Raw genomic sequence first — 27,560 nt, 5'->3', positions numbered from 1 at the left:
GTACGACATAATGGTAGGCCATATTTAATAACACAATAATTATATTGACCATAACATTCATGAATACTGACATTAAACGAGATTGTTGAAATCCCTGTAACATCAACTTATCAGTGAAAAGCCTGCCTCGTTTTAAAAGTTGGTCATTCTCAGAGCAAGCTCTTGAGTAGCCAATAACTTGGAGACACAAACTTAAACCGTAAGCAGGTGAAAGTGGAATTAAAATACATAGATAAGGAGAGTTGACGATAGAAAAGTTGAAGTCATCACATTTGTTATACAGTTTAGTTGGTAGTCGGCCCTAGTCGTCTATAGACAGCAAAACATCCAAATATGGAACAGATGTGGCAGAGACTCTGGTGTCTTTTATAATATCAAGTTCATCGAAATTTATCGATTGACATATGAATAAAAATAACTAGTTAGCTAACTGATAAAACATTGTCGGTATATCTGAGTATCGTTATAACCTATAGCTGTATGTAGGGTAAATTAAATTGACACCAACTTGCTGTTTAAAATGGCAAAACAACTTCAACGTATAAACAATAAAAATCATTAACCTTTCACCTAGAAATAAATGCGATGTATTCACCGTGTGAAGAACAGATGGTCTTTCTATAATAATCTTTGTTTTGTTTTTCTATTTCTTGCCAATACATGGTTTGCAATCTTCACAAGTAACCATCATTATTGATAAATAGAAAACAATCATAATTCATTTTTAGTATCAAAACCTGGAATTCCTTGGGTATGCTCCGCGCCTTAAGGTCGTACAAGGTCAGAAGTAAAAATGGAAAAAAAAACAACGTCAAACACTTGTCTGACAAAAACAACTTAAATGCATACATGATAAAAAGTACCAGGGTTTGTTGTCGCTCTAGAGCAAAAATGAAAGCCAACGTCTCATTTAAAGTTGCTTTTATCGGGATATGAAGGTGTAAAACCAGTGGTAGCCTCGCTGGACCACCTCTCAACGTGTTCGAAGAGAATTCTATTTTGATTAATGAGAAACCACTAAACTGCTTCTGGTATCAATAATCAACAAGGAACCGCCATGTTGTGACAAGAACTTGATAACGAGAGCTCTGGTTTTGTAACCGAATACAGGTCCATGCATTACAATGAATACTGACAGATGAATACGTGGAAGAATGGCCGAGTTTGTCTTATTGATACCGGCAGATTATCTAAAGATGCTGCTTATTTCTACATACTTGTTCGAAAGCTGACAGGTTTTGTTGAAAATGTTTTGTTTTACAAATGAGAATTTGATAATTTCATATTTTTTCAATAGTTTTGTCGAGGGATATAAATTTAGAAAAAGTTAAATAATTTTATTGACGTTTTAAGCTAGTAAGATTATTTTTCTTTGCACGATAACGATTATAGGAAAATGAAATCATGAATATTTAAACAAGCAAATTCACTTATAAGTTTATTTTTCTTTCCTTATCAAAGCAAGGGAACGATTTGACTTTTCATCAGCAACAATTTATGTTATTTGGAAATTTCATCTAAGAAATTTCTTTAATCGCATAAAGAATGTCGAATGACATATCTCATCCATCTCTTGGGATGACGAGAGAATTAAGAGTTTAATGTTTTAGAAGATATTTAAAGTTTCTATTTTTAACCCACTTCGCCGTTTCGTTTAATATTTATGAATGAAAAAACTTAGAAATTCTTCAAAGTCTTTTTCATACATGCTTCATCTGATATATCAGTTAACTATTAAGATTTTTTAAAATTCCTTTCTAAGTACTAAGTAATAGATTATATATTTTTGAAACACTTATATCATAAAAGAATTTCTAAGAATTATGTTGGTCAAATCTTAAGATACATTTATAATTTTTAAAGACACAAACATGATTATTCATAACCAAAGCTTGCAAATCTTGTTTGAAACCATTTTATAACGTATATCTACTTTCGAAATGTTTTTTTTTCGCAATTAAGTTTTTTATGTTCATAAAAAAATAAGAGAAGAAAAAAAAAATATATATCTTCAGTTTGGGTAGTGAGCATAAAGTGCATATTAATTAGAAATTATAAATGTATATTTATTAATGTCACAGTTCTGATATATCTCTCAATATATATGGAGATAACGACCAGTATTCAAGCTCAAAATTCCGTTAAACAAATATAAATCAGGAGAAGAGCAAACACGGACCTCTTAAACATTAGACGTGGAATCAGGTGCCATGGAGGAGTGAACATCCCCTGCCGACCGGTCCATGTCATGATTAAGAAATAATTCGTCGAACAATTAGTATGTTAGTAAAACTTATGTCAGAAATGATGATTTTTTATACGAAATTTCTTGTATTCTTGTTTCATTTACTTGTTTATCTTGAAAGTTAAACATTTATTTTGCAATAACATGGACAAGCAAACGGATGTTAAAGAGTTTGTTCAAATATTTAAAACAATTTAATAACAGTATTATTAGAATCCGAGTCTTGTCTACAGGTAAATACCATGCTGTCTCTATTCGACTTTTGCTTGCAGAATAATAAAATTAGTATGGAAAAAAAGATTGTAACAGATGAATTTCTTTTGAATATCAGCTTTGCGTCATAAGCCAGACAAAATAAGACCATTATATTCTATAATAAAGATTTTGTTTTCATAGAAAGTTCTGAAGTTCTTTTAACAATATATATAATTTTTTTCCGTTGCTTTGGCAAAGAAAGAAGACGTTTTTCAAATCGCAAGTCCTGAAGCTCCTTCTAATAGTAAAAACCATGACTGAAGAATTAACTCCGAGATAAACCTCAGTAATACTGCTTATTACGCGTGATTGGTTCATGCTCAAAACAATTGAAATAAAGTTTACATACTGGCAACATATGTCTTATTAAATACGGGAAATGGAGAGTCTGGACGAAATCTTCTCCAAATCTTAAATTGTTCTGTGGTAGATCCCAATTACATAAATACAAAGACTGCATGTTTTCTGGGATTGGAATTAAATGCACTGTAGATAGCCTTTAATGAAATTTGACAATGTGGGTTTTCACTTTGAAATATACAAGATTCATACATAGACAGTGTGAAGTCTTTTGATTTAAACAGTTAACTATACCAATAAAATTCTTTGAAAAACAAGTTTAGTCCATATTATTTTTGTACTTCTATTTACTAGTACTTCTATTTCATTTTCAGTATAGTTTACTGATCCTGAATTGAGTTACTAGTAGTTGGACAATTAACTTTGGTAAGCCCTCGTCTAGTGTAAAAAAAAATAGGATAGCACATTTAGATTAGTAATAGAAACTCATAAATTGTCAAATGAAATATTAATGTTTTACACTGGCAAATGAAACAGACAAACTAACGCAGCATATCAAATGAATGCGCAGCGTATCCCAAAGAATGTTTGCCTAACATTTGAGATAGACAGAGCAGAGCGATCCAGAACGGCTGAAGATAACATAGCTATTTTTTGTCCAAAGGTGTAATAATTTAACAATGAAGCACAACGTAATTATGGGGTAGGACGTTTAAGTACACTCTATCTATCTTTGTTTTTATACACTTCTCCGTATTTATGATCACAGAAGCAATGGATTATTACATCAGAAGCAAGTGCAAAAACACTCCCCCTTAAAATCTCATCAACAGGTGCGCGTGGCGTAGAATCCCGTGATAAAACGAAAATGGAAGAACCGTGACGCGTGCGCTTTTGATATTTGTTCATTGAAGAAATGATGTTCCCCAATTTTGTGAATGAAGTCGAATAAACCTGCGATAGTCTTAATATGAACTCTGTCTAGACTTTCACAAATTTAAAGTTATATGTGTTCTTCGCTAAATTTACAAAGAATCTTTGCTAAATTTTGGAGCAGTAAAATTGATGAATATATTGCTTAAAGGTTTAGAATAAAGGCAATTTAACTGTCAACAACCAGTTTTATTCACTTGTGTGAATTCCTTTTCTTAAATTCTAGAAGTAAAAAAGTATTGAATACTACCTATATAACTTTAATTCGTTGAATTTCAAAAATTACTTTCAGTTACTTATCAAAAAATATATGAATGTCAAGAAATTTATAAAACAAACGAAATATGATTTAAATGAAAGACCCGAGAAACAAAAAGGACGCATGTGAAAAACAGGAGTTCACAGGCAAAAGTACCGGTATTTGATATTTATTCAATGTAAACGAATGTTTGTGTAATAAACCATGTTTTACAAATTCTATACAATTCGTACACAATGTGTTGTAAATTTGACAAAATAATGTCGGAATTTACTTGAAAGCATACCGTTAATTCCTGTTCATTTGAGTTCCAACCCTTTCTTAATAAAGAAGATATGTGTTTCAGTCAGAAAGGCGGAACTGGAATTTAGAGAAAGTCTTTATATTGTTTCACATAATGTTCTCTAAACTTTAGAATTTTTATATATAATTTGCAAGGAACGTTCTTAAACTAATCTCAAAGAAGTTTTGACAATATAATATATATAAAGTCTTGTAATAAAGTATTTATCCAGAAATATACATTCTAGATCGAAATAGAAGAATGCTTAACAAACAAGTTTCATTAATCCTTTGCACTTTATCTTTGTCTTCACATGAATAAGAATTTATTCAAAACCATGTACGTGAAAATAAGAAACTCTTGCTCTGGCCTTCAACTCAAATTTAGACGTATTATTAATTCACTCAGTTTCATATTTTGGACATTTTACCTGAAAAAGACGGTAACCTAACACCAAAACATTATCATACATATGTTAGTTTCAACTTACTATCGTCAACTTTTCTTATTTTAATAGCATATACACATTTCGCCTGCATATGGACTTTATATCCCATAGATGATTCACTACTTTTAGAGCATGATCTTGATAACGAATAATTTCTAAATTCACTTCTTTTAGAGCATGATCTTGATAAAGAATAGTTTCTAAATTCACTACTTTTAGAGCATGATCTTAATAAAGAATAGTTTCTAAATCTAGGAAAGACCTTTGAAAAACATGTTGATGAAACAAGGATATCAACAGTCTCGTTTAAAGTCAAAATTTTGGAAGTTTTATGGTCAATACATTGACCTTGTCAGCAAATATAATTTCTCCTTAAGTCGAATGCTGACTGATGTCTTTCATTACAATTCTAGGGTCATTATTTACAAACTGATTTGTTTACGGATTTTCCCGTTTGTCCAGTCATGACAAGAAGCCCGTGACGATAGAAGATATTTACTTCTAAATGGCACATAATCCCACCTCTGATGTAACAAGAGGCACTTGTTTGTTGTGTTTCCTTTCTTTTTTGTTTCAAAGGACTTTTGATTTGAATTATTAATTATTATCTCCTTATTGTATGCCTATGATTTCATTACAATAAAGATGACATTCATGAATGTGACGTCTGTGGAAATGTAAATGTGTGAAACATATGGAGATAACGAACAGTATCCAAGATCAAAAGTCCTTAAAACGATACGAGCATAATGGGAGCAGAGCAAACATGGGGGACTGAGTATCCCCTGCCGACCTGTCACACCCGCCGTGTTCTCCTTGTCATGATCGGGAAATAACAGAAAAATCAGTCGTCAATTCAGTGTATAAATAATGGACTAACAATAAGTGCCATGCATTTGAGATAAATTGTATTGGCTGACAAGGTCATCCCATGCCGACTTGTCACACCCATGCCGTGTACTCCTTGTCATGATTAAAGTCATCAGGGAAATAAAGTGGAAAAATAATCATCACTGCGTTCTGAAAGTTTCACTACTTTTTCGTCAAATTTCAGTATATATAAATAACAAATGGACAAACAATTAGTATGAAAAACGTCACGCTTCATGTTTGCTAAAATAAATTGTATTGGCTGACTTAAATTTAGGTCATACGTGTGTTTATTACCAGTTAAGGACCATAGACACTTGTGACTTCTGAAATTTATGATTACTTTAGTCAACTAAATGAAATTTTTGTCCATCAACTTGTTTGTCAATAATTTACCTCGTTTTAGAAATTGTTCATACGTAGAGCATGCTCTTGCCTATCGAATCAATTGAAAGATATAAACTCCGTATGCAGGTGATGAAGATATTTTCTTGTATATTCTCTAGTTATTTTTACCGGGAAGTTGACGCAGAATAAAATCTTTATTTTTGTATATATATATTATCAAAAACATTATGTTAAAGTCATCAAAATTTCAGTATAGTGTAGTTTGTCAGCTTTGATCATGACGTCATTGCAAAAACTGAAGAACAATGCTTTAAGACACAACTGATTTGTTTACTTAGATGCCTTGTAGATTTTCATCCAGTTAAATTGACAATGATTCATTTACTTTATTTCAACGACTACTATTGAAATAATTATTTCAATAGTGGGTGAGATTAATTTCAATAACAAACATAGGTTGCAACCACTATTGAAATAATGTTCACTTTTGAAATAAAGATTTCAATATGGATTAAATTATGGTTTTAGTTTTGTAATATTATCAGCAACTATCAAAATAATTATTTAAATCACTTTTGAAATTATAATTTCAATAACTATCTATATCTTCATTTAAGGACAGATGATACAAACAAAATATGGATGCCTGGATTGGTATATATTTTTTGGTTTGATTTCATTGAAAATGATGCAAAAAATATATTGCTAGAATATAAAGAAATTGTAGACCTTCCTTATTAATTTACACACTTTAATTATTAATCTACATGTATATATTTTTCACCCATAATCCAATTTTTGTTAAAATTTGGATAAAAAATTAAAAATTACGCGGTGAAACTTTTCTTTCAATACTGGTCGTATTTCAATAGTGGTTGAAACCTATGGTAATCATATTGAAAAGCACTCTTCCCCACAATTAGAGAATTATTTTAATAGTGTTCGTATTTCAATAGTGTTGAAACCTATGGTTATCATATTGAAATGCTCTCTCACCCATTATTGAAGTAATTATTTCAACAGTGGTCGTATTTCAATAGTGGTTAATATCTATGTTTGTTATTGAAATGCACTCTCAACCACTTTTGATATAATTGCTTCAATAGTGGTCGTGTTTCAAAAGTGGTTTATATCTATGTCTGTTATTGAAATGCACTCTCAACCACTATTGATGTAATTATTTCAATAGTGGTCGTGTTTCAAAAGTGGTTACTAACTATGTTTGCTATTGAAATGCACTCTCAACCACTACTGATATGATTATTTCAATAGTGGTCGTTATTTCAATAGTGGTTGCAACATAGCACTACTGAACTTATTTTTTTTTTAGATAAATTAAAAAACATAATTAAATTCATAAAATCTAATGATAAATTTTCTTTTGCAGGTCAAAAAGGCGAAAGGGTAACTATTGTTTTTGATGGGTTTTTAATTCGATAAAAATGAATATGAATAAAGAAAATTGGAAAAATGTATTTCTTTAAACCAAATGTACATGTCATAATGTGTTTCAGGGGGACAGTGGGTTTCCGGTATTGTTAAAAATCAACATTATCTTTTCTTCTTTCTTATTTACAATGATCATAAAAATTAACAATTTTAACTTATATTACTGAAGGGAATTGGCTTTATTATCTCACCTCTACTTTTCTTTTAAAGGGTATATAACTACTTTATTTAATAATGGTTTTCATATTAAAGGATGCTGAATAACAATCTTTATATATCTAATAATTTATAATAAATGTTTAAGCCAATCTGTAAGATATGCCTGCTTTCACTTATCACGTAGGTAGGTTAAAACTAATTCATCATAATTAATAGTAGTATTTTAGCTCATTATAACCAACAAGACTAGATAATTACTGTAGTTCAAGGCTGTCTGTAGGTAATTTCCTTAGTGCAAATTACTCATATTTCTCCTAAAACTAGACGGCAACTCCCATCAAGCAAATTTTACATTTTTTAAAGTTAACAGTTTTCCCTTTTTCAAGCTTATGCCTCCCATGTCGAAAAGAGGGCTTTAAGATTCATTTCATGTCAGCCCTCCAAGGGGGTATGCTCTTTCTTCCTCGGGTAGCACACGTGTAAATGTCTATTTTGTGGATCTGTGGTTTCTCAACGCATTATTGCAGGCAGCTGCTGATGCAGTTAACATGGCATAAATGCACCTCTGATTGGCCTACTGCAATTGTGTCTGTTTGATGAAGAATAACGATGTATAGATGAAGACGCATAGAGTTTGACAAATGTCTTTATTCTGTTTCAAATGCATGGAACATAAAACAGACAACCATTTAAAAGAAAGAGATCGCGGAAAGTAGTTCTGCAATTTGTTTAACGATTGGTAATTTAGTAAAGTGCACCTACATGTACTTATGTTAATCTGCTGGGATAGAGCTACAAATAAGTCATATGCAGTATCTCAAGATGGGATAAATGAAGTTTTAACTGCAACTGAATCGTGAAAAATAACTAGAAATTTATACAAATATCATGATCTTAAAATGTAGGAATTAGAATACATGGAGATTTTGCATCGTGTTTAGTCTGTAGTTTTATTCAATAATATTTAAACTTAAGTAACTTCATTTTTTAATTAGTTTTTAGATATTTAGTTGAATTAATACTAGTAATTAGTTATATTTGCGATACACTTGTTATAGTGATTTGGTTGAATAAGAAATTAATTTTGAATTAGTTGTTAATTTGATTGATTTAGTGATTGAGTAGGCAGTTATTTGGATGTATTTTTCAGGGACCCAAAGGTGATATCGGCTACCCAGGGTTTCCGGTCCGTTTGACTTTTACATCAAAATTATTTTATTTTAAAGCACAACATAATTATACTGTTACTCGACACAAATAAAACCTGCATGATTTGAAAAAAAATGTCACAAATGCAGAATGAGAAAAAATGATTGCATATTAACTTCGAATCACCATCTTATATTCGATTTTATGAGTACTTGAAATAATTTTTATGTTCGATATTTTTTTCAAATTCGAATGTTCAGTTTGTTACTGTGATGAAGAAACAATAATAACATAAAAATACCCGCTGATAATACTAAAACTTAACTCACACTTATTTAATACTTATCTAATATATGTATCTCACAATAAATGCTTCTCATCAGTTCAGGTCCCAACACCACGAACTGAGAACTTAAGTCAAAATTTTGATTTATAATATCATGTTTCATTCAATGTATTAGCTAAAAAATGCAGTTGTGCAAAACGCTTCAATTGAAACATATGATGAAAATTTTATTTTGATTATCAAAATTATTTGGAAAGTTTTATCAATTTGAAATTATGACTACAGTCTGTTCTCAGTTTTATTTTTCTTTGGGCCACTTCAAATTCCTTAACAACCAGAAGCACGATTTTCTGTTCTTTTATTTGTCAAATGCATTTTTTTTTTATTATCTTTAACCCGAAGATATAACATTAGTATCTTAGTAAATATGAATCCTAATGGATGCTATGTAAATGCATAAACTTATGTTTTGAAAGGCTGCAAAAGATAAGGCAATATTTTTCATTCAAGAAAATTAAAGTTGTTATTATTTTAATAAGTAGTTTTTAAAAGTTATACAATTTGAATTCGGTTATTCTTATTTCTAGGACATGTATGTAATTGGCTAAATTAAACATAGAGATTGTTTGCATGTACAACTAACATGAGATAAAATCACAATTTCTTAAATATCATTGGTTCCTTGTATGTTGCAGGGTCCCATGGGGCAAACAGGACCAAAGGTAGATAACTCTGTACTGATTAGTCTCTGATTTTGCGTTTTATTGTGTGTATTTAAATTATTATTATCTATCTATTATTTTATTTGAACACAACACTATAGTTTACAAAACATTAATAATTGTTAATTTTGACCACAGGGCAATACTGGTGAACCGGGTCCTAGAGGACCAAAGGTATGACAAATTCTTAATTAAATATATGAAATAATAACTATATTTTTCTTTATATTTTACTCGACATTACTACACGTTTATTGTGTTTCAGGGAGATAAAGGAGACAAGGGAAATGAGGGTTTACCTGGATATGACGGGGCACCAGGACCAAAGGTGAAAACAAACCTCTAATTCAGTCTAAATTCATAGTTTATAGCAATTTGATCGATTTCAAGACAAATCAGAATAAGATGTTTATGTAGATGTATATGATATTTCGATTATTTGTTGATGTGTTTTTATTTGATATTAAGGATAATTCGTAGCATTGATGCTTTATCACAGAATCTTTAATCTTCCTTTGATTTACACTGTATCTTGTAACCTGAAGGATTGTATAATTGATATAATACTTCTGTTCCCGGCAGGGATTTATAACCAATCACTAAATGCTTTTGATGCATTTAAAACACAACATCGTACTACTTTATATTAAATTTATTGCAATGTAATTTTGTTCTACAGGGGGTTAAAAGGTCAATACGATTCCAAGACGAAACGTTCCGAAATATAGTAGACCTTAAGGTACCAAATATCACGTGACAAAAAATGCAATGAATATAACGGACACTGAAATTCTTCAAAATTAGAATTGAAATGTCTAATGTCAATAAAATCTTATTTTTTCACATATCCGTTTTTGTTAGGGGGCGTCTTATGAAGTTATTACAATAAAGGTCGGTACCTTGCATGTTAATTTGCGCATGCCCAAGAATTTTCCTTTTTGGTCAAACATGTCTTCTTGCATGAAGAAACTTTGCCACAAACGTGTGATTGCGTTACAGCGTTGTGTATTACATTTAATTTTAATTTATACTCAGTAATTTGCGCTTGCCCAGGAATTTTTCTTTTGGTCAAACATGTCTTCTTGCATGAACAAATCTTGCCACAGGCATGCAATTGGATTACATCGCTTTGTATATTTCCATGTTAAGTTCAATTTTAGTAAGGTTCAATTTTTTTTTTCAATTTTAATTTTTTTCCAAGTTCAATTCATCTTTAATGCATGAAAAAGTAAAGCACATATATTGCCTCAGAATTGAATTTCAATTAAAGTGTTGAAATACTACCAATTTACATAATCCAAAACAACGAAATGATGGGAGGAAAAAATCTTTACTTATTTGCACAATCAATCTTTAAGAACATATGCCTGTAGAAGTAATATAGACACCAAGTCATTAGAAATTATTTGGTATCCATGAGAACTTGATATCATTTGGAGAGAAAACTCAAACATCAAGGAAAAACAAAACATAGTCAAAATAACAAGTTTGTTTATTCAACAAACAACTGTTGTTTGGGAAACAACTGTTAAATAATCAGTTCTGGTGATGTGTGGTGAATATCTAAAACCACAAAGTTACGTAAACTTAACATACAAGATCTCCACGCTCATATACTTTTACAGTCTCGCCGTTGTTATACTTATGGCCGGTTGCGTATCTATGGCTCAGATAAGTACAGCTCAGTGGCTGATCCGTAGATCACGTAAGCCGGGTTTAAACCCCAGTTGAGTCGGGTTTACCTAAGTCGCATTGCTGTTGCACGCTATAAAACTGAGTAAGGTTTACCTAATCTTGACTTACTCATATAAGATGTTGAAAGATAAAAGATTTCCTAATATTACAGCATTTCAAAACAAGTTTTAATACACTAGTAACTGGTTGAACATTAAAAGGATATATTTATTAAAATCAAAGATATATATTGAAATCACGGCATCTTTCATCGAAACTCAAACATAAAAACTGAAAACATAAGAAAACAGGGATAAAGATTTGGAATCAATACCAAAACACAATATATGTATATAAATAATAAAGGAACAATGTATAAATCTAAAGTTTTAGTTTAAAATCAAATGGAAAAAAAACCTTATAATACATTAAACATACTATGTTTTCTAGAGAATTTTATACAGCGGCAAAATTATAGGGGACGAACATGTCCTTCCTCCCCCGACCCGGTTCCTACGGCCGTGTAGATAGCCAGATAAGCGAAAGACTTTTTATCTCTAGGGAATTCGGCATTATTAGAAATTATTGGAATGTGTATCATAAGCTGTTGACGAAAATCTAAAATTTTTAATTTGATTTAAATTTGGTATATTAGAAAGTTTCTATAAAATTCCTGTTTATGTACATTTATGTATTTTAAAAGTATCTTCCAAAACTTTATACTACAGCTACATCAGTGTTAAAACGGCACATTGAACAGCTGTTGAGAATTTGTGCAAAAAGAAAAATCAACATGCAATATTGCCATAAAATTTTTCTTGTAGAATAGCTTTTTTAATACTGCAAAATCTATCAATGCAATCATCATTACCATAAAACACCTTAGCAACATCGTAATATTTCAAATTATTGAAATATTCTACCCAAAAAATTAAATTCAATTAAAAAAATCCATGGAAACGTTGTAAAGCTGGGTTTAATCCACCCCTACACCAGGTTCAGAATTTACCGTAATTCTGAACCGTACTCAGCCAATCCTTACATGCGTGCAACGCGAAAACTTGGATTTAAACCCGGAATCATTGATCGTAGGTTTAAATCCGAGATACGCAACCGGCCATTAGAATACCTGAGTCAGACTTTCTATTCTTAAAAAAGAAATAAAAAAGGGTAGAAAAAAGGAGGAAAGCACTAAACATATAAATGAAAACATATAGCTAAAGATTTGGATATCCCCACTCCTGTAATAAAATAAACTACTAAAAATTAAAATAAAAGACAGACAAATAAGGAGTGAAACGAACCCCCTTTAATAAACACTAACAATCTTCGGAAATTAAAGAGTGGTGGTGGGATGGGGTAAAGGGTAGACAAATAAAAAGAAAGAAAAAAAACATGAATGGATTGATATTGCATGCATCTATGAGTAAAACAGTGCATTATGTTGATTATTTAGTGGAATGACTAGGTATTAAATAATGTTGTTGCATGAATGCATGACTGAAGCATGATCCTCCTTGAAGGGTGACCGTGGACCGAGGGGTGTACCCAGTTCCGCCCCAGTGGACGCAGAACAGCAGCTCGAAATTCTCAAGGTAGTGTTGGAAAACTTTCAGTTGTGGCAGTTCTTAACATGATCAAATGTATTACCCATATACTAGTATGTACATGTATGTACTGTTTAATATCCTAAATGATTCAACTATCTAATTGGTTGGTTTGCTAACCTCTAAAACATTTCATTGGGATATATTTAACAATGATAGTATATTAAGAAATAGGCTCCTCAGCCAGGAACAATAACTCTAGCTTAACATTATTTTTTTAGAACCTATGATGTACGGTAAAACAACCTTGTCTATAGTGCTCACACCATCAATAATAAGGATATCTCTTCGCATTCTTGTAGGAAATATATGTATTTTTCTTCAACATCGTCATTTCTTTTTTGTCACTGGAAAATATTGCAGATGAAAATGTAAAATAAGTTTCAAAGTTTTATTTGCTTATATTCTGGACATGAATTCTGCAATCTTTTGATTTCAAAGTCGAACAATGAAAGTTACTAAAGGCAAATTGCTGGCCTATAGAAGCCAATTTACCAAGAATCATATACATGTACATGTATCTCCATATAAAATTGTTTTTGATTTCACTTAAGAGCTGTACATGTATACAGAAGTAAAAAGAAAGGACAATTCATAGAGCACATTGCATTAGCTTGTAACTGTTTATGGTAGTTAACACTTGATAAATAGGTGCCTGTTTATATGTACTTTGTGTTCTGTATTCATGTGCATGTGTTTGTGTGGTTTAAGTTAAAATTTAAAAAAAATGAATATGTATCTGTTATCCGTAATTTTATATTGAGAATCAGTTCTCATTTGAAGTAGTCTTAATAAGAGCCATTTTATTATTTTTTCCCTCAGTCATCATTAAAAAGTAGATGAAGGCCAAATACATGGCCCTATTCTTCCATATTCTTTAGAGACGGATTACAGTACTTTATTGTAATCTCTCAGAGTCTTGGCCAATAAATATTTATGAACTATATTAAGGGTGAACCAGGGGAGAAGGGCTCCAAGGGGTTGCAGGGCGATCCAGGTGCACCGGGACCCAAAGGGGATACAGGGTTACCCGGATTTGATGGCCTACCTGGACCAGCCGGACCACAGGTAAATAATTTTTTAAGTTTTGCAGAAAACCTTAACTTTTTTTTCAAGTCATGCTGTGCATCACTAACATTTTAAAGTTTGAAATGATTTTAGAAGAACATAAAGATTTTTCCTTTTTATCTCTGTGTAAAACTGTTTGTCCTTTTAGTGCATGGTCTCATCCTGCATCAGGCATATTATTTTCTGGTTTGTTTCCTTTCTCATTAGTTCAGAAAGAATCTATTAAACCTGTTCTTAAAATTTCAGTTCTTTTTTTTTTAACTATGAAAACTGTATAGAAATTTGTTAAAGTCTATACTTTTTTGCATGTTTATTAGGTAATGAACAAATATCGTGCCCCTTATTTTCATTTTCCTTAAGCAGGTTAGAATAACTTTTACCCATTTCCCCTATTAATCTATATTGGGGTATCTTTGTTACAGGGACCCCCTGGGCCTAAAGGCGATCGAGTAAGTAGATTATTGAGTGTATGACATGAAATCTAAGTCAGTACTTTTGTGAAATAGAACCACTGAAGTAGACATTTATTTTTTCCTTCGTAGGGTGTTCCTGGCAATCCGGGAGTACCGGTAAGAATTACTGGCAATATTTTGCCTTATAATTTATAGATTATCTTAAAAAAAGGAAATTTTAAAATTTGAATTTTTGATTTTAACGTTTTCTACAAGGATTTGAAAATTATCCTTTAAAAGGAGGATATCCTTAAATTACTAAAAAAAAAGTCCAAAACCTTTAAATTATAAATAAATACATGCATTAAAATGAAATTAATTAAAAATTGATTAGGGTTTACCATGGGTCATGATAAAAAATGGCAAATATCTAAGGCCTATGTAAGTTTCTGATATTTGATTGAAGAGTTAATGTGAGAAGTTCAGTTCATATTTTCTCTCCATCCAATACATCTTTAAAGTAGGATATCTTACCTACATGTATTTATACTTTCTTTCCAACCAATATATCCTCATGATAGGGTATAAAGGGATCGAATGGGGTTCAAGGTCTCCCCGGTAGAGGCGACCCAGGACCTCCAGGTCCTAAAGGTCAGCAAGTAAGTCTCGGAGCATGTGCAATTGCATGACGTCATAAATGTTGAGTTGCTTGGCGTCAAGACAGTGTGACCGATAGGTTTTAATTTGATAGAAAGAATGCATTGGTATAGTTAATCTTAAATTGTAAGAATTTAGATTCGATCATAAGCATGGAGATGGGACGCATTATATGCATGTCTGATAGTTTGTGGGCCAAACTAAGGCGTAAATATAAGAACTGAGGTACAGTTAAAATGAAATTTATTTCAGGTAGCTGGTCTCATGTTATCTGTACCCAATTCAAGGGGTTATCCCGCAGGGTATATAAAGGGCGAGAAAGGGGATTTAGGACCACGGGTGAGCTTAATCATCCTGCGATGGTCTCAATAGGTTACTAATCAGCTTTTACTGGAAAGATTGCGCTGCAGAAACTGTACCTTGTGTGTATGCAGCAATATTTGAAAAAAAATCAAGGTGACTGCAGCAAATACAAAATAATCAATAAATAACGCTGCTTAACTTTCAAAATTGTCTGCCTTAAGCGCCATTCGAGAACATGTCGCATGGAGGTGTTGTCAAGTGCTGTAAAATCGGGAGATCCATCCTCTCCTGACTCGGATGAGGGCGAGGATCAATTACGTCAGAGACGATCACGAAATCGAGGCTGTGCCAACAGACGGCGCTCAAGAAGGAGGCAATTAGTGGAGGTATTCGGTGGCTATCCTTGGTGGCGGGAAAACTGAAAGTTGCTTTTTCTGCATGTTCATGTATTTGCTGCAGTCCACTAACATATTGCATCAACTAACATCTTTTCAGCTTGCAGAAGGTTTGTATTTGCAGTCATGTATTTCCAAGTTTAACAATCTAAAATTGTTGAAATTGTTCATTTATCTCATACTATATAGATTAATAGTATATATTGGCAAATAATAAATAATACTCTAGATAGCATAACCATTTTGACAATGCGCTGTTGAAAGTTGCAAATCTATCAAAGAATTACTCAATTAAAAATGTCAAGCTCTATATAACAAAGAATTTGTTCCTCATGAAGGGTGAAATAGGACTACCGGGATTACCAGGTGTCAGAGGACAAAAGGGTGACAGAGGGAGGCGCGGCAAAAAGGTAAAGAAATATCAAAGTGGTGCGAATGTACACCCTGCTAATAAAACATGAATGAATAGTAAAAACAAAGTGTTCAGTGGTCTGCATGTTGTTTTATGTTCGGCATGTGTTATGTTTATAGATACATGTAGTTTTGTTTTTCTGTAGCTATCACTGAAGATGTTGCACAAGTTGAGTTTCATATTTAGTGAGTATTTCAATCAACTGATGAACACAGTTGCTTTATTTTAGCTCTATCAACATTTATAGAAACAACATTTTAAAACTTTAGGTTGAAAAAAAATTAAAGGAGATGGGTGAACTTAGCGTGCAGAAAGCCCAATAGCTTCAGATATATAAGAATCATATTCAAATTGTGAATTTAGTATTTAGAGTAAAGTTCTCATCATTGATTTTTATGAAATCATGAGAAACAAAAAGTTTTGAGGAAAATTTTTCGTTAAAATTTATTCTTTGATATAAAAAAAATAATGTGGTATCCATTGGGTTCGAACCCTGGCAATAAAAAGCCTGAGCTGTATTCTCTTTTGAGACCAGCACGCTAACCACTACGCTACACAAGTCCTAATGAAGTATGAAGTGTTTGTGATATGACCATTGACTTAAGGGACTTCTAGTATTTCTCTAAAAGATACGAAAGATATGTCATAAAATTATATTTTTAAGGTTTAGTGGGTCTTTGCTCCATAATTTTGGAAACCAAAATATGTATGTTTTTATGCAAACTTTGAGGATTATCTTTCAAAAAAATGGAGAGAAGAACCACTTATAACGAAAAATAGTGTTATAGTGTGAAAAAAATGACTCGTTTTGTCCTCTTTCGTGTGTGTATAATAATTCAAATGCAAATAACTTCAAACTTCATGAGATTTGAGCAAGTTGTAGAGATTTTACATGAAATATACTTAAATGTTATATGAAATATTAAGGAAAATTTTGATAAGATTGAGATTTAATTTTTCACCTTAATGTTTGTCGCGTTATGGGCTTATCTGTCGACATGTTCACCCATCTCCTTTTGTGCAAATAATATTTTTTACTTCTTGTTGTCTAAAGAAACATTTGCTCTTTTCAATACTTCTCTGGGTGCAAATATTTTCTCGAGGACGATTGCAAAAATCATGAAAATGCAATAACATAAAGCCGGCTTTTTTTAAAAAATAGATCTTCCTCATCCTATTTTGTCATTGCTAAGGTTTGTTGCAGTTATACGTAGTTCTGTCTTATCAAAATGTTTAGTAACAGTTTCTTTGTATGAAGTAAGAGAATCCGAAATTATAGTATTTATAGATGGAATGTATGGAGATAACGAATGGTATTCAAGCTCAAATGTCTAATAAACAATACAAGATTGGAGCAGAGCAAACACGTACCTCAAAATATCAGATGAAATCAGGTGCCATGGAGGGGTGAGCACACCTCGCCGACCGATCACACCCGCCTTGTGCTCCTTGACATGATCGGGAAATAACAGGAAAATCCGTCGACAGTTTGCATAAAATGACCTAACAATTAGTATGAAAAACGACAGTCAGCATTTGATAATTGTTAATGATAAATTCTATTTACTGATAACATAATTTTATCGACCTTAGAACTCACGAAAGGATGACTTTAAATGAAAATTTCTAAAAAAGGTAAATTGCTAACCAATTTACTTGTTTTTAGAAATTATTCAAACGTAGTGCATGCCCTTGTCTATCGTATCAACTGAGAGATCTAAACGCCGTATGCTGATGATGAAGGTATATTGCTGCATAAGTAAGGGAAGTTGACGATTGAAAAGTTAAGTCATCACGTTTATCATACAGTTTCAGATGGTTGTTAGACTACCATTAACATATTTTTTCAATTAAATCTGTTTGCATGAAGAAGTTGTGCATGTACAAAAATAATTTAAATATTAACAGTTTTAAAACCTACTTTATAGTAATCAAAACAACATTAAAGGTTTTTGATTTCTAATGATTTCATAACTCTACTTTCCCAATTGGGAACATACCAACTTTTAATGGAAATGGAAGAATTAATATGATTGCTTCTAGCATACATATTATTAACTTGGATGGATGTTACATTATTAAGATCGAGTTGCTTCAAGCAGCATGGTTCTGTAAAACTTCAATGCAAGATTTAAAATATCTTTTTATGTGATCTCCAAATAAAATTTTTTTAAAAGTTGAATTGTTTTAATTAAAAACGTACCTATCCTTTAATCTACATCATATTTTTTCCTCGATAAGGGTAAACGAGGAAAACGAGGTATTGGGAGACCAGGGCCACGGGGACTTCTGGGTAAAAGAGGACTTCCGGGTGAAAAAGGTGCCAAAGGTGATGAAGGGGCACCAGGGGAACAGGTAGGCTGTATTTTTTGTTACGTAGTAAAATTAAATTTCAATATTTATTTTATTTTATTTTGATAGTCTCTATGTGTTAGAAAAGACAAGAGAAAAACTTTTAGTTACCATTATCTTCAAATTTTGTTTTGTCAATATCCGTAGAAAAATGATATAACAAATGTAACCCTTTAATTCGGTCAATCCATAGATATATCGACTTTTCAGAAAAGCATATCGACCTTGTACTCACTTCGTACTCGGTCGATAAGCTTTTCTTTGAAGTCGATATATTTATGGATTGATTTCATCAAAGGGCTATATTTATATAATGTATCCATATATAAGAAAGTTGATATTTGATACTCTAGAAATGAAATAACAATGTTTGAAGAAATGGATGCACATTTTCACACTTCATTTTCTAAGAAGTTCTAAATCCGCGGAATCCCGATTTTGTTTTCATCAGCGGGTAGAAGAAAAAGGAGATTTCTTAGATTGTCATTGAATAACTAATAAATTTGCAATACAAATGCGTTGTGACTGCGTACAAATGTTGTTCTTTAGCTCCCAGACCCTAATTTATAATATATAGAAAAATTAAATGTAGATATGAATATGCGATGAAAGATGAGTTTTTTGTTGTTTTCATAAATGAGTCTCAATTATTCTTTACAAAAACGACTTACCTTTGACCTATATTGTACTTGGGCAATTGACATCCGTGTTTCCTTTATTACGTTAGGGCGAGCGAGGATTGGGTATTCCTGGGAAAGATGGCAAACCAGGCATCAGAGGAGTTCCCGTAAGTATGACAACTGACCTTTTGACCTCTAATTGTAGAAATTGTAACAATGCCACAATTAATTTTATATCATGGTCAATCATTGTTATCAAGCTTCTAGATGATATTTCTATATAAAAATTTCTTCTGACAAAAAGAGGGAAAGACGTCTTAATAAAGTTTAGGAATCTCATTCTAAGTTTTAATAACTCTCGAGAAGTCTTTCAATATTTTTTTTTCATCTTGGTAAAATTTTGATGATTTTTGTCTCTCATCTAGACTTGTCAGATGGAGTTTATTTTATAGTACATGTAAATAGAATACAAGCCTTTGTCTTATTATATCTATTTTAATGAAAGACTAGAGTGAAATATGTAGATAATGAACAGTAATCAAGCTCAAAATTCCATTCAAACAATACAAATTGAGGACAGAGCAAACACGGACCTGTAGAAACATCATATATTTGAATCAGATGTCATAAAGGAGTGAGCATCCCCTGACGACCTGTCTAACCCGCCATGTGCTACTTGTCATGATCGAGCAAATGGGAAAATCTGTAGACAATCGAGTGTGTAAATAATGGCCAAAAAAAAAGAAAACTTGAGTCAGCATTCGACGTAATGATAAATTGTATATGCTGACAAGGTCATTGTATCGACTATTTGCGAACTATTGTATTTAAATGAAACTGATGATAACCTTGATCATTATCCTGTTTTTATAATAATTTAACTTTAGAAAAAAAATGTTCGTACATAGAACATGCTCTTCAGAAACCATGAAAATGGGAGACCTAACCACACTCAGGTGGTAGGGGTACATGTATATTGCTACTCAAATAAGGAAAGTCGAATTGAATGCATCACGTAAATAACCCTAACCCTAACAAATATCGCCCTTTAAATTAATCAAAGTACTCATTCTAGATAGTGTTTGCGCCATTGAACATACTAGTATTCTATCTCAATGAAAGTATCATTTTCTATATCTATGAAAACAGTATTGTAGAGCTATATTGTAATTAGAGGTTGAATTATCTGCTAAATCTGTTTCGATTGTTTTTCACCGTAAAATTCTGTAACATTATATATGGTATTTGTATCCTTCAATTTTATTTTTAGCTATATCTGTTTGATTTAACACTTGAAGCTTAATATTACACAAATTATGAATATTAATTAATATTGAAATGGATAAAATAACGCTGTATTTGATTTTCAAAAATTTCTAATAATTAAAATGAACTGAAATAACCTTATCTATGCTAAATTCCTAAACGTCGTAAAAACTCTTACAAACGAAGTGTATGGCACGCCAAATTCACAAAAATGAGATAATCATAGTTTCACAATTGATAAACTAGGCTTATCGGCTGTAAACTATAGTTTACAAACCGTAAACTATAGTTAACGATTCGTTAAGTATAGTTTTCATCTGTAAAACTATATTTAACGGTTGTTAACTATAGTTTACGAATGTTAATTTAAGTTTATCTGTCTGTAATAAAGCGTTAACAATAGATTTTGTTGATAAACATAGATTTCCGTCTGTTAACTATAATTTACGATCGTAAACTATAGTTAAGAGTTGTTAATCATAGTTTCACAAATCGTGAAACTATATTTATCAGATCGTTAACTATAGTTAACGGTTTGTAAACTATAGTTTACAAATCGTGAAAATGTATTTATCAGATAATCTATATTTTGCAATCGCAAATGATTGTTTTCGGTGTTAAGTATTGTTTACGGTTGTGAAACATAGATTATCGCGTTAACTATGGTTTACAGATGTGAAATATAGATTAACGTTGTTAACTATAGTTTACGGTTTGTAAACTATAGTTTACAACCGATAAACCTAGTTTATCGATTGTGAAACTATGATTATCTGATTTTTGTGAATTTGGCGTGCCATAGAAGTGGGTTCTTGTTTATGTTTATGTTATACTAAACATCTCTTTTCTTACTTAAATATTAACAACACTGAAGGGGAAACTTATTGATTTATGTACAACAACATATTTTGAGAGGTGCAAGAGGTACTTGAAACTCTAAGAAATTTTTAAGGAAAATTTAAAATCAGCAATTTTTACCAACATCAATAGTATCAACACTTAATACAACCATTTCACTTTGAAATCATAAATAAATACTTTCTAAAAATCGAACTCTTGAACTTGCATATTTTGTCCTTGGTCATCTTCAAACATTTATTTTGTGTAATTACTTTGATTCTACGTACAAGTACTCCAAGGCTGTGTTTCTCATTGACATTATCCATGTGTTTTTTGAGATATCAGATCTAGAGATTCCCATGGGTACTAATAACATCTGTTATTAACAAACCTGCTTTTGTTTTCATATGAAGCAGAATTTATTGTGAAGAACGTCTCAATGTAAAGAAAAGATATTCCTCTGGCATTTCGTTCAACATTTAGATATATTGATGACGTTTTATAAAATAACAGTTATGTTTCAGAGTAAAATAATTTTGGTATTGATGGCTTTATTATAAAAGTCATACCAACTTTTCTATCTCAATTTTCCTTATTTATGTCGCATTATATAATTAAATATGCATAGGGAGTGTATGTCTCTGAGTTTACCTCAAACGCAAGACTTACTTCTACATATACGAACAATTTCTATATCAAGGCAAGTTATTGACAAGTAAGTTCCAAAAAGGTGCCCTATACTACCTCTGGAATTTCCAGGGGGTACGTGCTTATGGTCTGTGTACAGATTTGTATCGATTATAAGTTATTTTAGGTGGACCACAGTCATCTTTACCTTATTTATTGATGATACGAGGATGTCAACTATATCTCGTTTAAAGACAACCTTTTGCAGATTCTCTGGCTAATACAATGACCTTGTTCAATAAATTAAATATAATATGACAAGTGTTGACTGACGCCTTTCATGAATATTTAACTATTGTTTTTTTTACACAAAATTTTCCGTGTATCCGATCGTGGCAAGGAATGGATTATGCAGCGGACAGGTGTGACGTGATGATTAGGGGATGCTTACTCTTCTATGGCACCTGATCCTTCCTCTATTTTAGATGCCCTTGTTGGTTCTGCTCAGAATGTTTATTGCTTGAATTGAATTTTTGAGCACTGTTTGTAATTGTCACATTACTGTCGAATATATATTGCTTTATCTAGGATATTAATAAATATATTTCTGGAATTTTTTTGTCCATAAATAATGAAGTAAGTTATAAAACACTATCCATTTTTAGGGGGAGAAAGGCGACAAGGGAGATCAGGGTCCCGAGGGACCCCCGGGACGTGACGGACAGATAGGTCCCCCAGGACTACCGGGCCCACCAGTAAGCACTGCCAATAATGTGTTACGACATTTTCAAACTATGGTTAACCTAATGAAGAATGAAACTTAATTAAAATCTTATCTTAGACTTGATTTGAAAATAATTTGAATTAAAAAAAACTGCCTCGTTAAAACATGATGTTTGTAAATTTTTTGTGATAGAGGGAAAAGAGAAACGGGATGTAAATGTGTCATGGTAATATAACTATATATGTATTTTTTTTATTTTAGGGGGATACAAGCATAATAAACAGCTCGGACTTGAAAGGAGTTACTCGAGTTGTAAGTTGTTCCATTTGTTGTGTTTGTGTAACATCAACTCTAAACCAAGTTAATTTATTTTTGAATTCAGCATAAATCCAAATCTTCTCTTCTTTTTTCCAGATTCCCGGACCACCAGGACCCCCTGGTCCACAGGTTTAATTCTTTATTTAATATTTACCACATGGCGACACAAAAAAACCCCTTAATTTTAAACATTTTTCAATTTCAATAAAAAGTAATTGTGTAATATGTTTAATACTATCCATTTTACTACAGGGACCAGTAGGTTTACAGGGAAGACCAGGGATAAAGGTTGGCTTTACTATTGTTACATTGTAACTACTTGCATAAAAGCATGAAACAGATAGAGATAACGAACAGTATTCAAGATCAAAAGTCCATAAAACAATACAAAATAGGAGCACTGAGCAAACATGGACATCCAAAACATCAGAGGTGGGATCAGGTGCCATGAAGGAGTGAGCATCAAAAGAGTAGTAAAAAACCAAACCAATCATTTATCACTTCAAATGCAATTTCAATCCCATGTATATTCAATGTAATGCAATTTGTTTGTAAGAATGACAGATTTCTTTCAATTATTCAATTTTAGGGTGAAAAAGGTCCAGAGGGTCCAAAAGGAGAAATGGTAAGTAGAAATGTAATCTCCTATTCAATAATGAACATTTTAAAATCGATGTCATTGTCTTCGATAGGTATAACGAAGTTTATTTAAGAAATAAACAACAATGTTAAAAAGTTCTGTGGGAAATGAACTTAGTCACGTGATCAAATCCTGTTAAGCCCGAAGGGCTTCTCAGTAGATTGATCACGTACCAACAGTTCATTTCCCACTTAACTTTTTAACATTGTTCTTTATCACTTATATGTACATTTAAGATGAATAAATTCCGAGTAAAACTGCATTTATCACACTATCGGGCCGCCGTATTTTATGTTGTGATGCACAATGACTTAGAAGTTGTTTGGTCTTGAAAGTTCGTCTCGCTCCAACATTTGAATATTTACAATGATGTTCAGCAGTCGAATTCTTTGTTTATAATGTAAGAACAATGCTCCCTACTGATAACAATCATACTATTTTATGAAATCTTAATATATCTGAAGTCAAAAGCGGGGATATCTCCTGTTTTAATTTACTAAAGTGCGATTTTAGTTTAATCATAGTATTTAAAACGTTCTTCACACCGACAATCTATTGAACATCTGTTGAATGAAAAATATCTCTATGTTCAATAATTTCTCTTTGTCATCGCTTTTAACTTGATAGTTCCGAATCCAGACAGAAATATATGTAAACAAGATATCATCTCGCCGAGTGATTCGGTAGCGATATGACCTCTGACCGCCAAATAAGTTCACACAGAATTGAACATACATTCCCTTCAGTAGGTTCATCTAAGAAAAATATTTGCAAATGATAATATTTTATTTTTTTTATTTGGTCTGAAAGAACAAAAATGAATATTTTTATTTCTGGAAATTGAATAAAGTCTGATGTATTTATTTTTCGATTGTAGATTTTTAAATTTTATTGCTTCTCTTTCATGTTTCATTTTCGTTCATCATAGGGAGAAAAGGGCGAGGATGGACAGATGGGACCAATGGGGTTACCAGTAAGTTCTCTCTGTTTGAAGACAATTGTTTTAAAGTAAATTGTAGGTTTATGCATTGACAGGTTTATGTAAAAATTTATTGCTAAGAAGGGCCCCAGCTTCATTGTTGCTTTATGGCTTCAATGTTTTGAATGGCTAGAAAATTTGATGTTGTAGTTCCTTTGCTACAAACACGTGGATGTCAAATGATACATGTTTATGTATAATGACTCTGCAACACGTGGACCTTTAATGAATGTTATTCAATAACTTCAATCCTCCATCGTGTTCTAGCTGAAGAAATCCTTGTAGTTGCAAGTATCCTATGCAAGTATTTATTAGAAACGTAGTCCATTCTGAAAAAGGCTTAATAAGAGTTAGCAATAAAATGATTGCTTTAGGTACTCTTCCAATAAAATGTAGTTATAACAGTTAGGTGTGTAATGGTAAGATTTTATGTGTAATTGATTAACATAGGGGCGATTTGGGCCACAAGGGGAAAAAGGAGAGATTGGTGATAGAGGTCTACAAGGCCCGATGGTGAGTTCTCTGAGTTTGATGATACAGTCCATCCTTAATGCATCAGCATTCAAATATCTCTGTTAACAGGAGAGAAAATGCGATGTTTCAAGGGTTGACTGTTTTAAAAACGCTTTGATGATACCATGCATGGAATTGACAAATTTATTTTAAGCACCATTAAAACTGAGTAGTTACAGCACGTTTTCAAATTCTTAAAATTCTTACTGATATGGTAATTTTTTTTAATTTGGAATTAATAGTCAGAACACATTAATGTATCTTAATTGCAGTAGATAATACAAATTATATAACTTCATTTCTGTTTGTCTCAAGTAAATGGATCTAAAGCTCCACTGTAATTGATTAAAGCATTTTTATTATCACATCTTTTAATGTTTGAAACCTTTAAAATATAAAATAATAATTTAATATTTTTTTTTAATTCAGCCAAAATGACTTTTGACATGTTTTAAAATTTTAAAACTGTATAGGATCAGTGCAAGTGTATTGAATACTGTGTGATGCATAGTTCACGTGTGGTTAATATGCTTGCTAATATGCATGATCTTTTTATTTTTCCAGGTTTTTGTTGGCATTCTTTAAAAGCACAGATCATTGATTTATTGGCTGAAGAAATATTTTTTTTATTATTTGCAACTTTCAACACAATTATATTTATTTTTATGCTGTATTATTATTACGACATATATATGCATCACTAATCCTACAATATGAATTACTGTTCAAGAAATACATGGCAAAGTTTAATCTTTAACTAATTTGTACTTGAAAAGGAATCCTTACAATTCGATTTTTTAAATTTTCTAACTAAGAATTTTGACTGTTTACAAGTATTAAGTGATTAAAATTGTCATTTTGATCTGTAAATCTTTACTCTGTGAAATATCTGCAAAAAATACCGTATAGCAGGTTATTTTAGCGGGGTGCTAATTTTGGCTTATTTTGGCGTTTTTATGGTAGCCCGCTAAAATATTAATCGCTAAAATATTCTATTCTCTTCTTTGTGTTCATCTGCAAAGAGTTGAAACCCTGTGTCCGCTAAAATAAATTGCGCCAAATTTTACACCTGCCAGGAAACCCGTTATACGGTATATAATTGATTTTTATCCAAATATGATTATTTTTGTACCCCCTTTTTTCAGGGCCCGCCAGGTCCCCCCGGGCCTCTGAACACGGTGGGTGAGGCTGCATGTACATGTCAGAAAGGAGAAAAGGTAGGAACGATAACCGCGTGAATGTGCTCGATAGGTTTTCTTGTTAATGTTTTGAATCCCGTATTTGTTGCATTGTACAAAAAATCCCAGTGTGCATTCTATTATTTAGGGGGATAGGGGAAGAAGGGGCAAACGAGGAATGAAAGGAATACAGGTAATATTTTGTCATTTTCTATTTCCTTTACATTATTTCAGAAAGGCATAATCTACGTAGGAAAGAATATTGAAATATATGATTGTATAGGTCAAATTTAAAAGTTGAATATAAATACCCAGGTATAGCAGTTTTTGCTATTAATAGTTCATAGGCTATATTCGTCTTATAACTAAAATTTACAGTTTTTTTTAAATAAAATGTTGAACTTTAAACAGTCATGTTGGAAAAAATATATATATTTAAGCGAATAGATATTTGTGAAAATAAAATATTAAAAACTACCTTACTGTGATATTTTTTTTATGTTTGTTGTCATAATATCTGTCGATTTTTGTTGTTATTGTCATTTTGTGTTGTGTCCCAAAAGTTGTATTTGTGACATATATACATGCTAATTGGTCATGGTTTTGCATGGTCAGGGTATGCCAGGTCTAGATGCCCCGTGTCCTGTTGGTGAGAACGGTCTCCCATTACCTGGTTGTGGTATTCAGTATTATACAAAGGTAACATGCATGCTCCACAAAACCGTGCATGGTGTTACCCAATCTACAGTCTAAGACTTTATTTTCTTGTTTTGAAATCTTCTTTTGATAATAATTCATTTAAGTATTGCATGGCATCTCTTTATTACGATTTGTTGTCAATATTGTAAGATGTACAAATTCTGGATAGCTCTACAGAAATGCTTGAAGTGTTTTCAGTGAATACTTAGAAAAATGTTTTTTGTTATGAACCTCACAAAACCGTTCTCAAGTAAATATTGCTTTTTTTTCGAAGAACCTATAGTATAACTGGATTTTTCTAGAGGGTGTGCTATTTTTGGAATTCTCATAAGTCTTAATCATTTTTCTAAAAAAAATACAAAAAAATCCAATTTTCATTATCAATCACAAGATACCGGATATATGTAAATAATGCCATTGCACGTTTTCATCGTATTTTACATATAATATACTTATATCAACAGCAATGATAATTAAAAATAAAACGAATTCCTAAAGATGCAAAATTTATTTGTTCTTACATTGTATTTCAAGATTTATTTATATGAAACCAACAATTGTCGGTTTGGCTATTCCGCGGCTTGTATTGG

General features: G+C 31.7%; 1 protein-coding gene across 7 annotated transcripts in view; it reads left to right on the top strand.

The window, feature by feature from the left end:
- LOC134229395 (collagen alpha-1(XIII) chain-like) overlaps positions 1–27,177 on the top strand; it is a 32,282-nt gene extending 5,105 nt beyond the window's left edge. Inside the window, exons 3-26 of one of the 7 annotated variants that reach the window (XM_062711137.1) lie at positions 7,329–7,345; positions 7,456–7,473; positions 9,680–9,706; positions 9,845–9,880; positions 9,972–10,034; positions 10,386–10,445; positions 10,568–10,597; positions 13,939–14,055; positions 14,478–14,504; positions 14,598–14,624; positions 15,357–15,443; positions 16,141–16,212; positions 18,456–18,569; positions 19,294–19,353; positions 22,585–22,674; positions 22,905–22,955; positions 23,058–23,090; positions 23,214–23,249; positions 23,551–23,586; positions 24,530–24,574; positions 25,031–25,093; positions 26,239–26,310; positions 26,420–26,464; positions 26,887–27,176. In XM_062711137.1, coding sequence (XP_062567121.1) covers positions 7,329–7,345; positions 7,456–7,473; positions 9,680–9,706; positions 9,845–9,880; positions 9,972–10,034; positions 10,386–10,445; positions 10,568–10,597; positions 13,939–14,055; positions 14,478–14,504; positions 14,598–14,624; positions 15,357–15,443; positions 16,141–16,212; positions 18,456–18,569; positions 19,294–19,353; positions 22,585–22,674; positions 22,905–22,955; positions 23,058–23,090; positions 23,214–23,249; positions 23,551–23,586; positions 24,530–24,574; positions 25,031–25,093; positions 26,239–26,310; positions 26,420–26,464; positions 26,887–27,024 — 1,364 coding nt within the window. In that variant the 3' untranslated portion in view covers positions 27,025–27,176. Of the gene's footprint in view, positions 1–7,328; positions 7,346–7,455; positions 7,474–9,679; positions 9,707–9,844; positions 9,881–9,971; positions 10,035–10,385; positions 10,446–10,567; positions 10,598–12,903; positions 12,976–13,938; positions 14,056–14,477; positions 14,505–14,597; positions 14,625–15,028; positions 15,107–15,356; positions 15,444–16,140; positions 16,213–18,455; positions 18,570–19,293; positions 19,354–22,584; positions 22,675–22,904; positions 22,956–23,057; positions 23,091–23,213; positions 23,250–23,550; positions 23,587–24,529; positions 24,575–25,030; positions 25,094–26,238; positions 26,311–26,419; positions 26,465–26,886 lie in introns of all 7 variants that reach the window. The other 6 variants (XM_062711138.1, XM_062711142.1, XM_062711140.1 and 3 more) reach the window with 6 other exon arrangements.
- The last annotated feature ends 383 nt before the right edge of the window (positions 27,178–27,560 follow it).

This window comes from Saccostrea cucullata, unplaced genomic scaffold (assembly GCF_032062105.1).
Source record: "Saccostrea cucullata isolate Sc308-1 unplaced genomic scaffold, CSIRO_AGI_Scuc_v1 ctg368, whole genome shotgun sequence".
Classification (NCBI taxonomy): Eukaryota; Metazoa; Mollusca; class Bivalvia; order Ostreida; family Ostreidae; genus Saccostrea; species Saccostrea cuccullata.
Note: the sequence above shows the minus strand (reverse complement) of the source record. Positions and strands in the feature narration are given on the sequence as shown.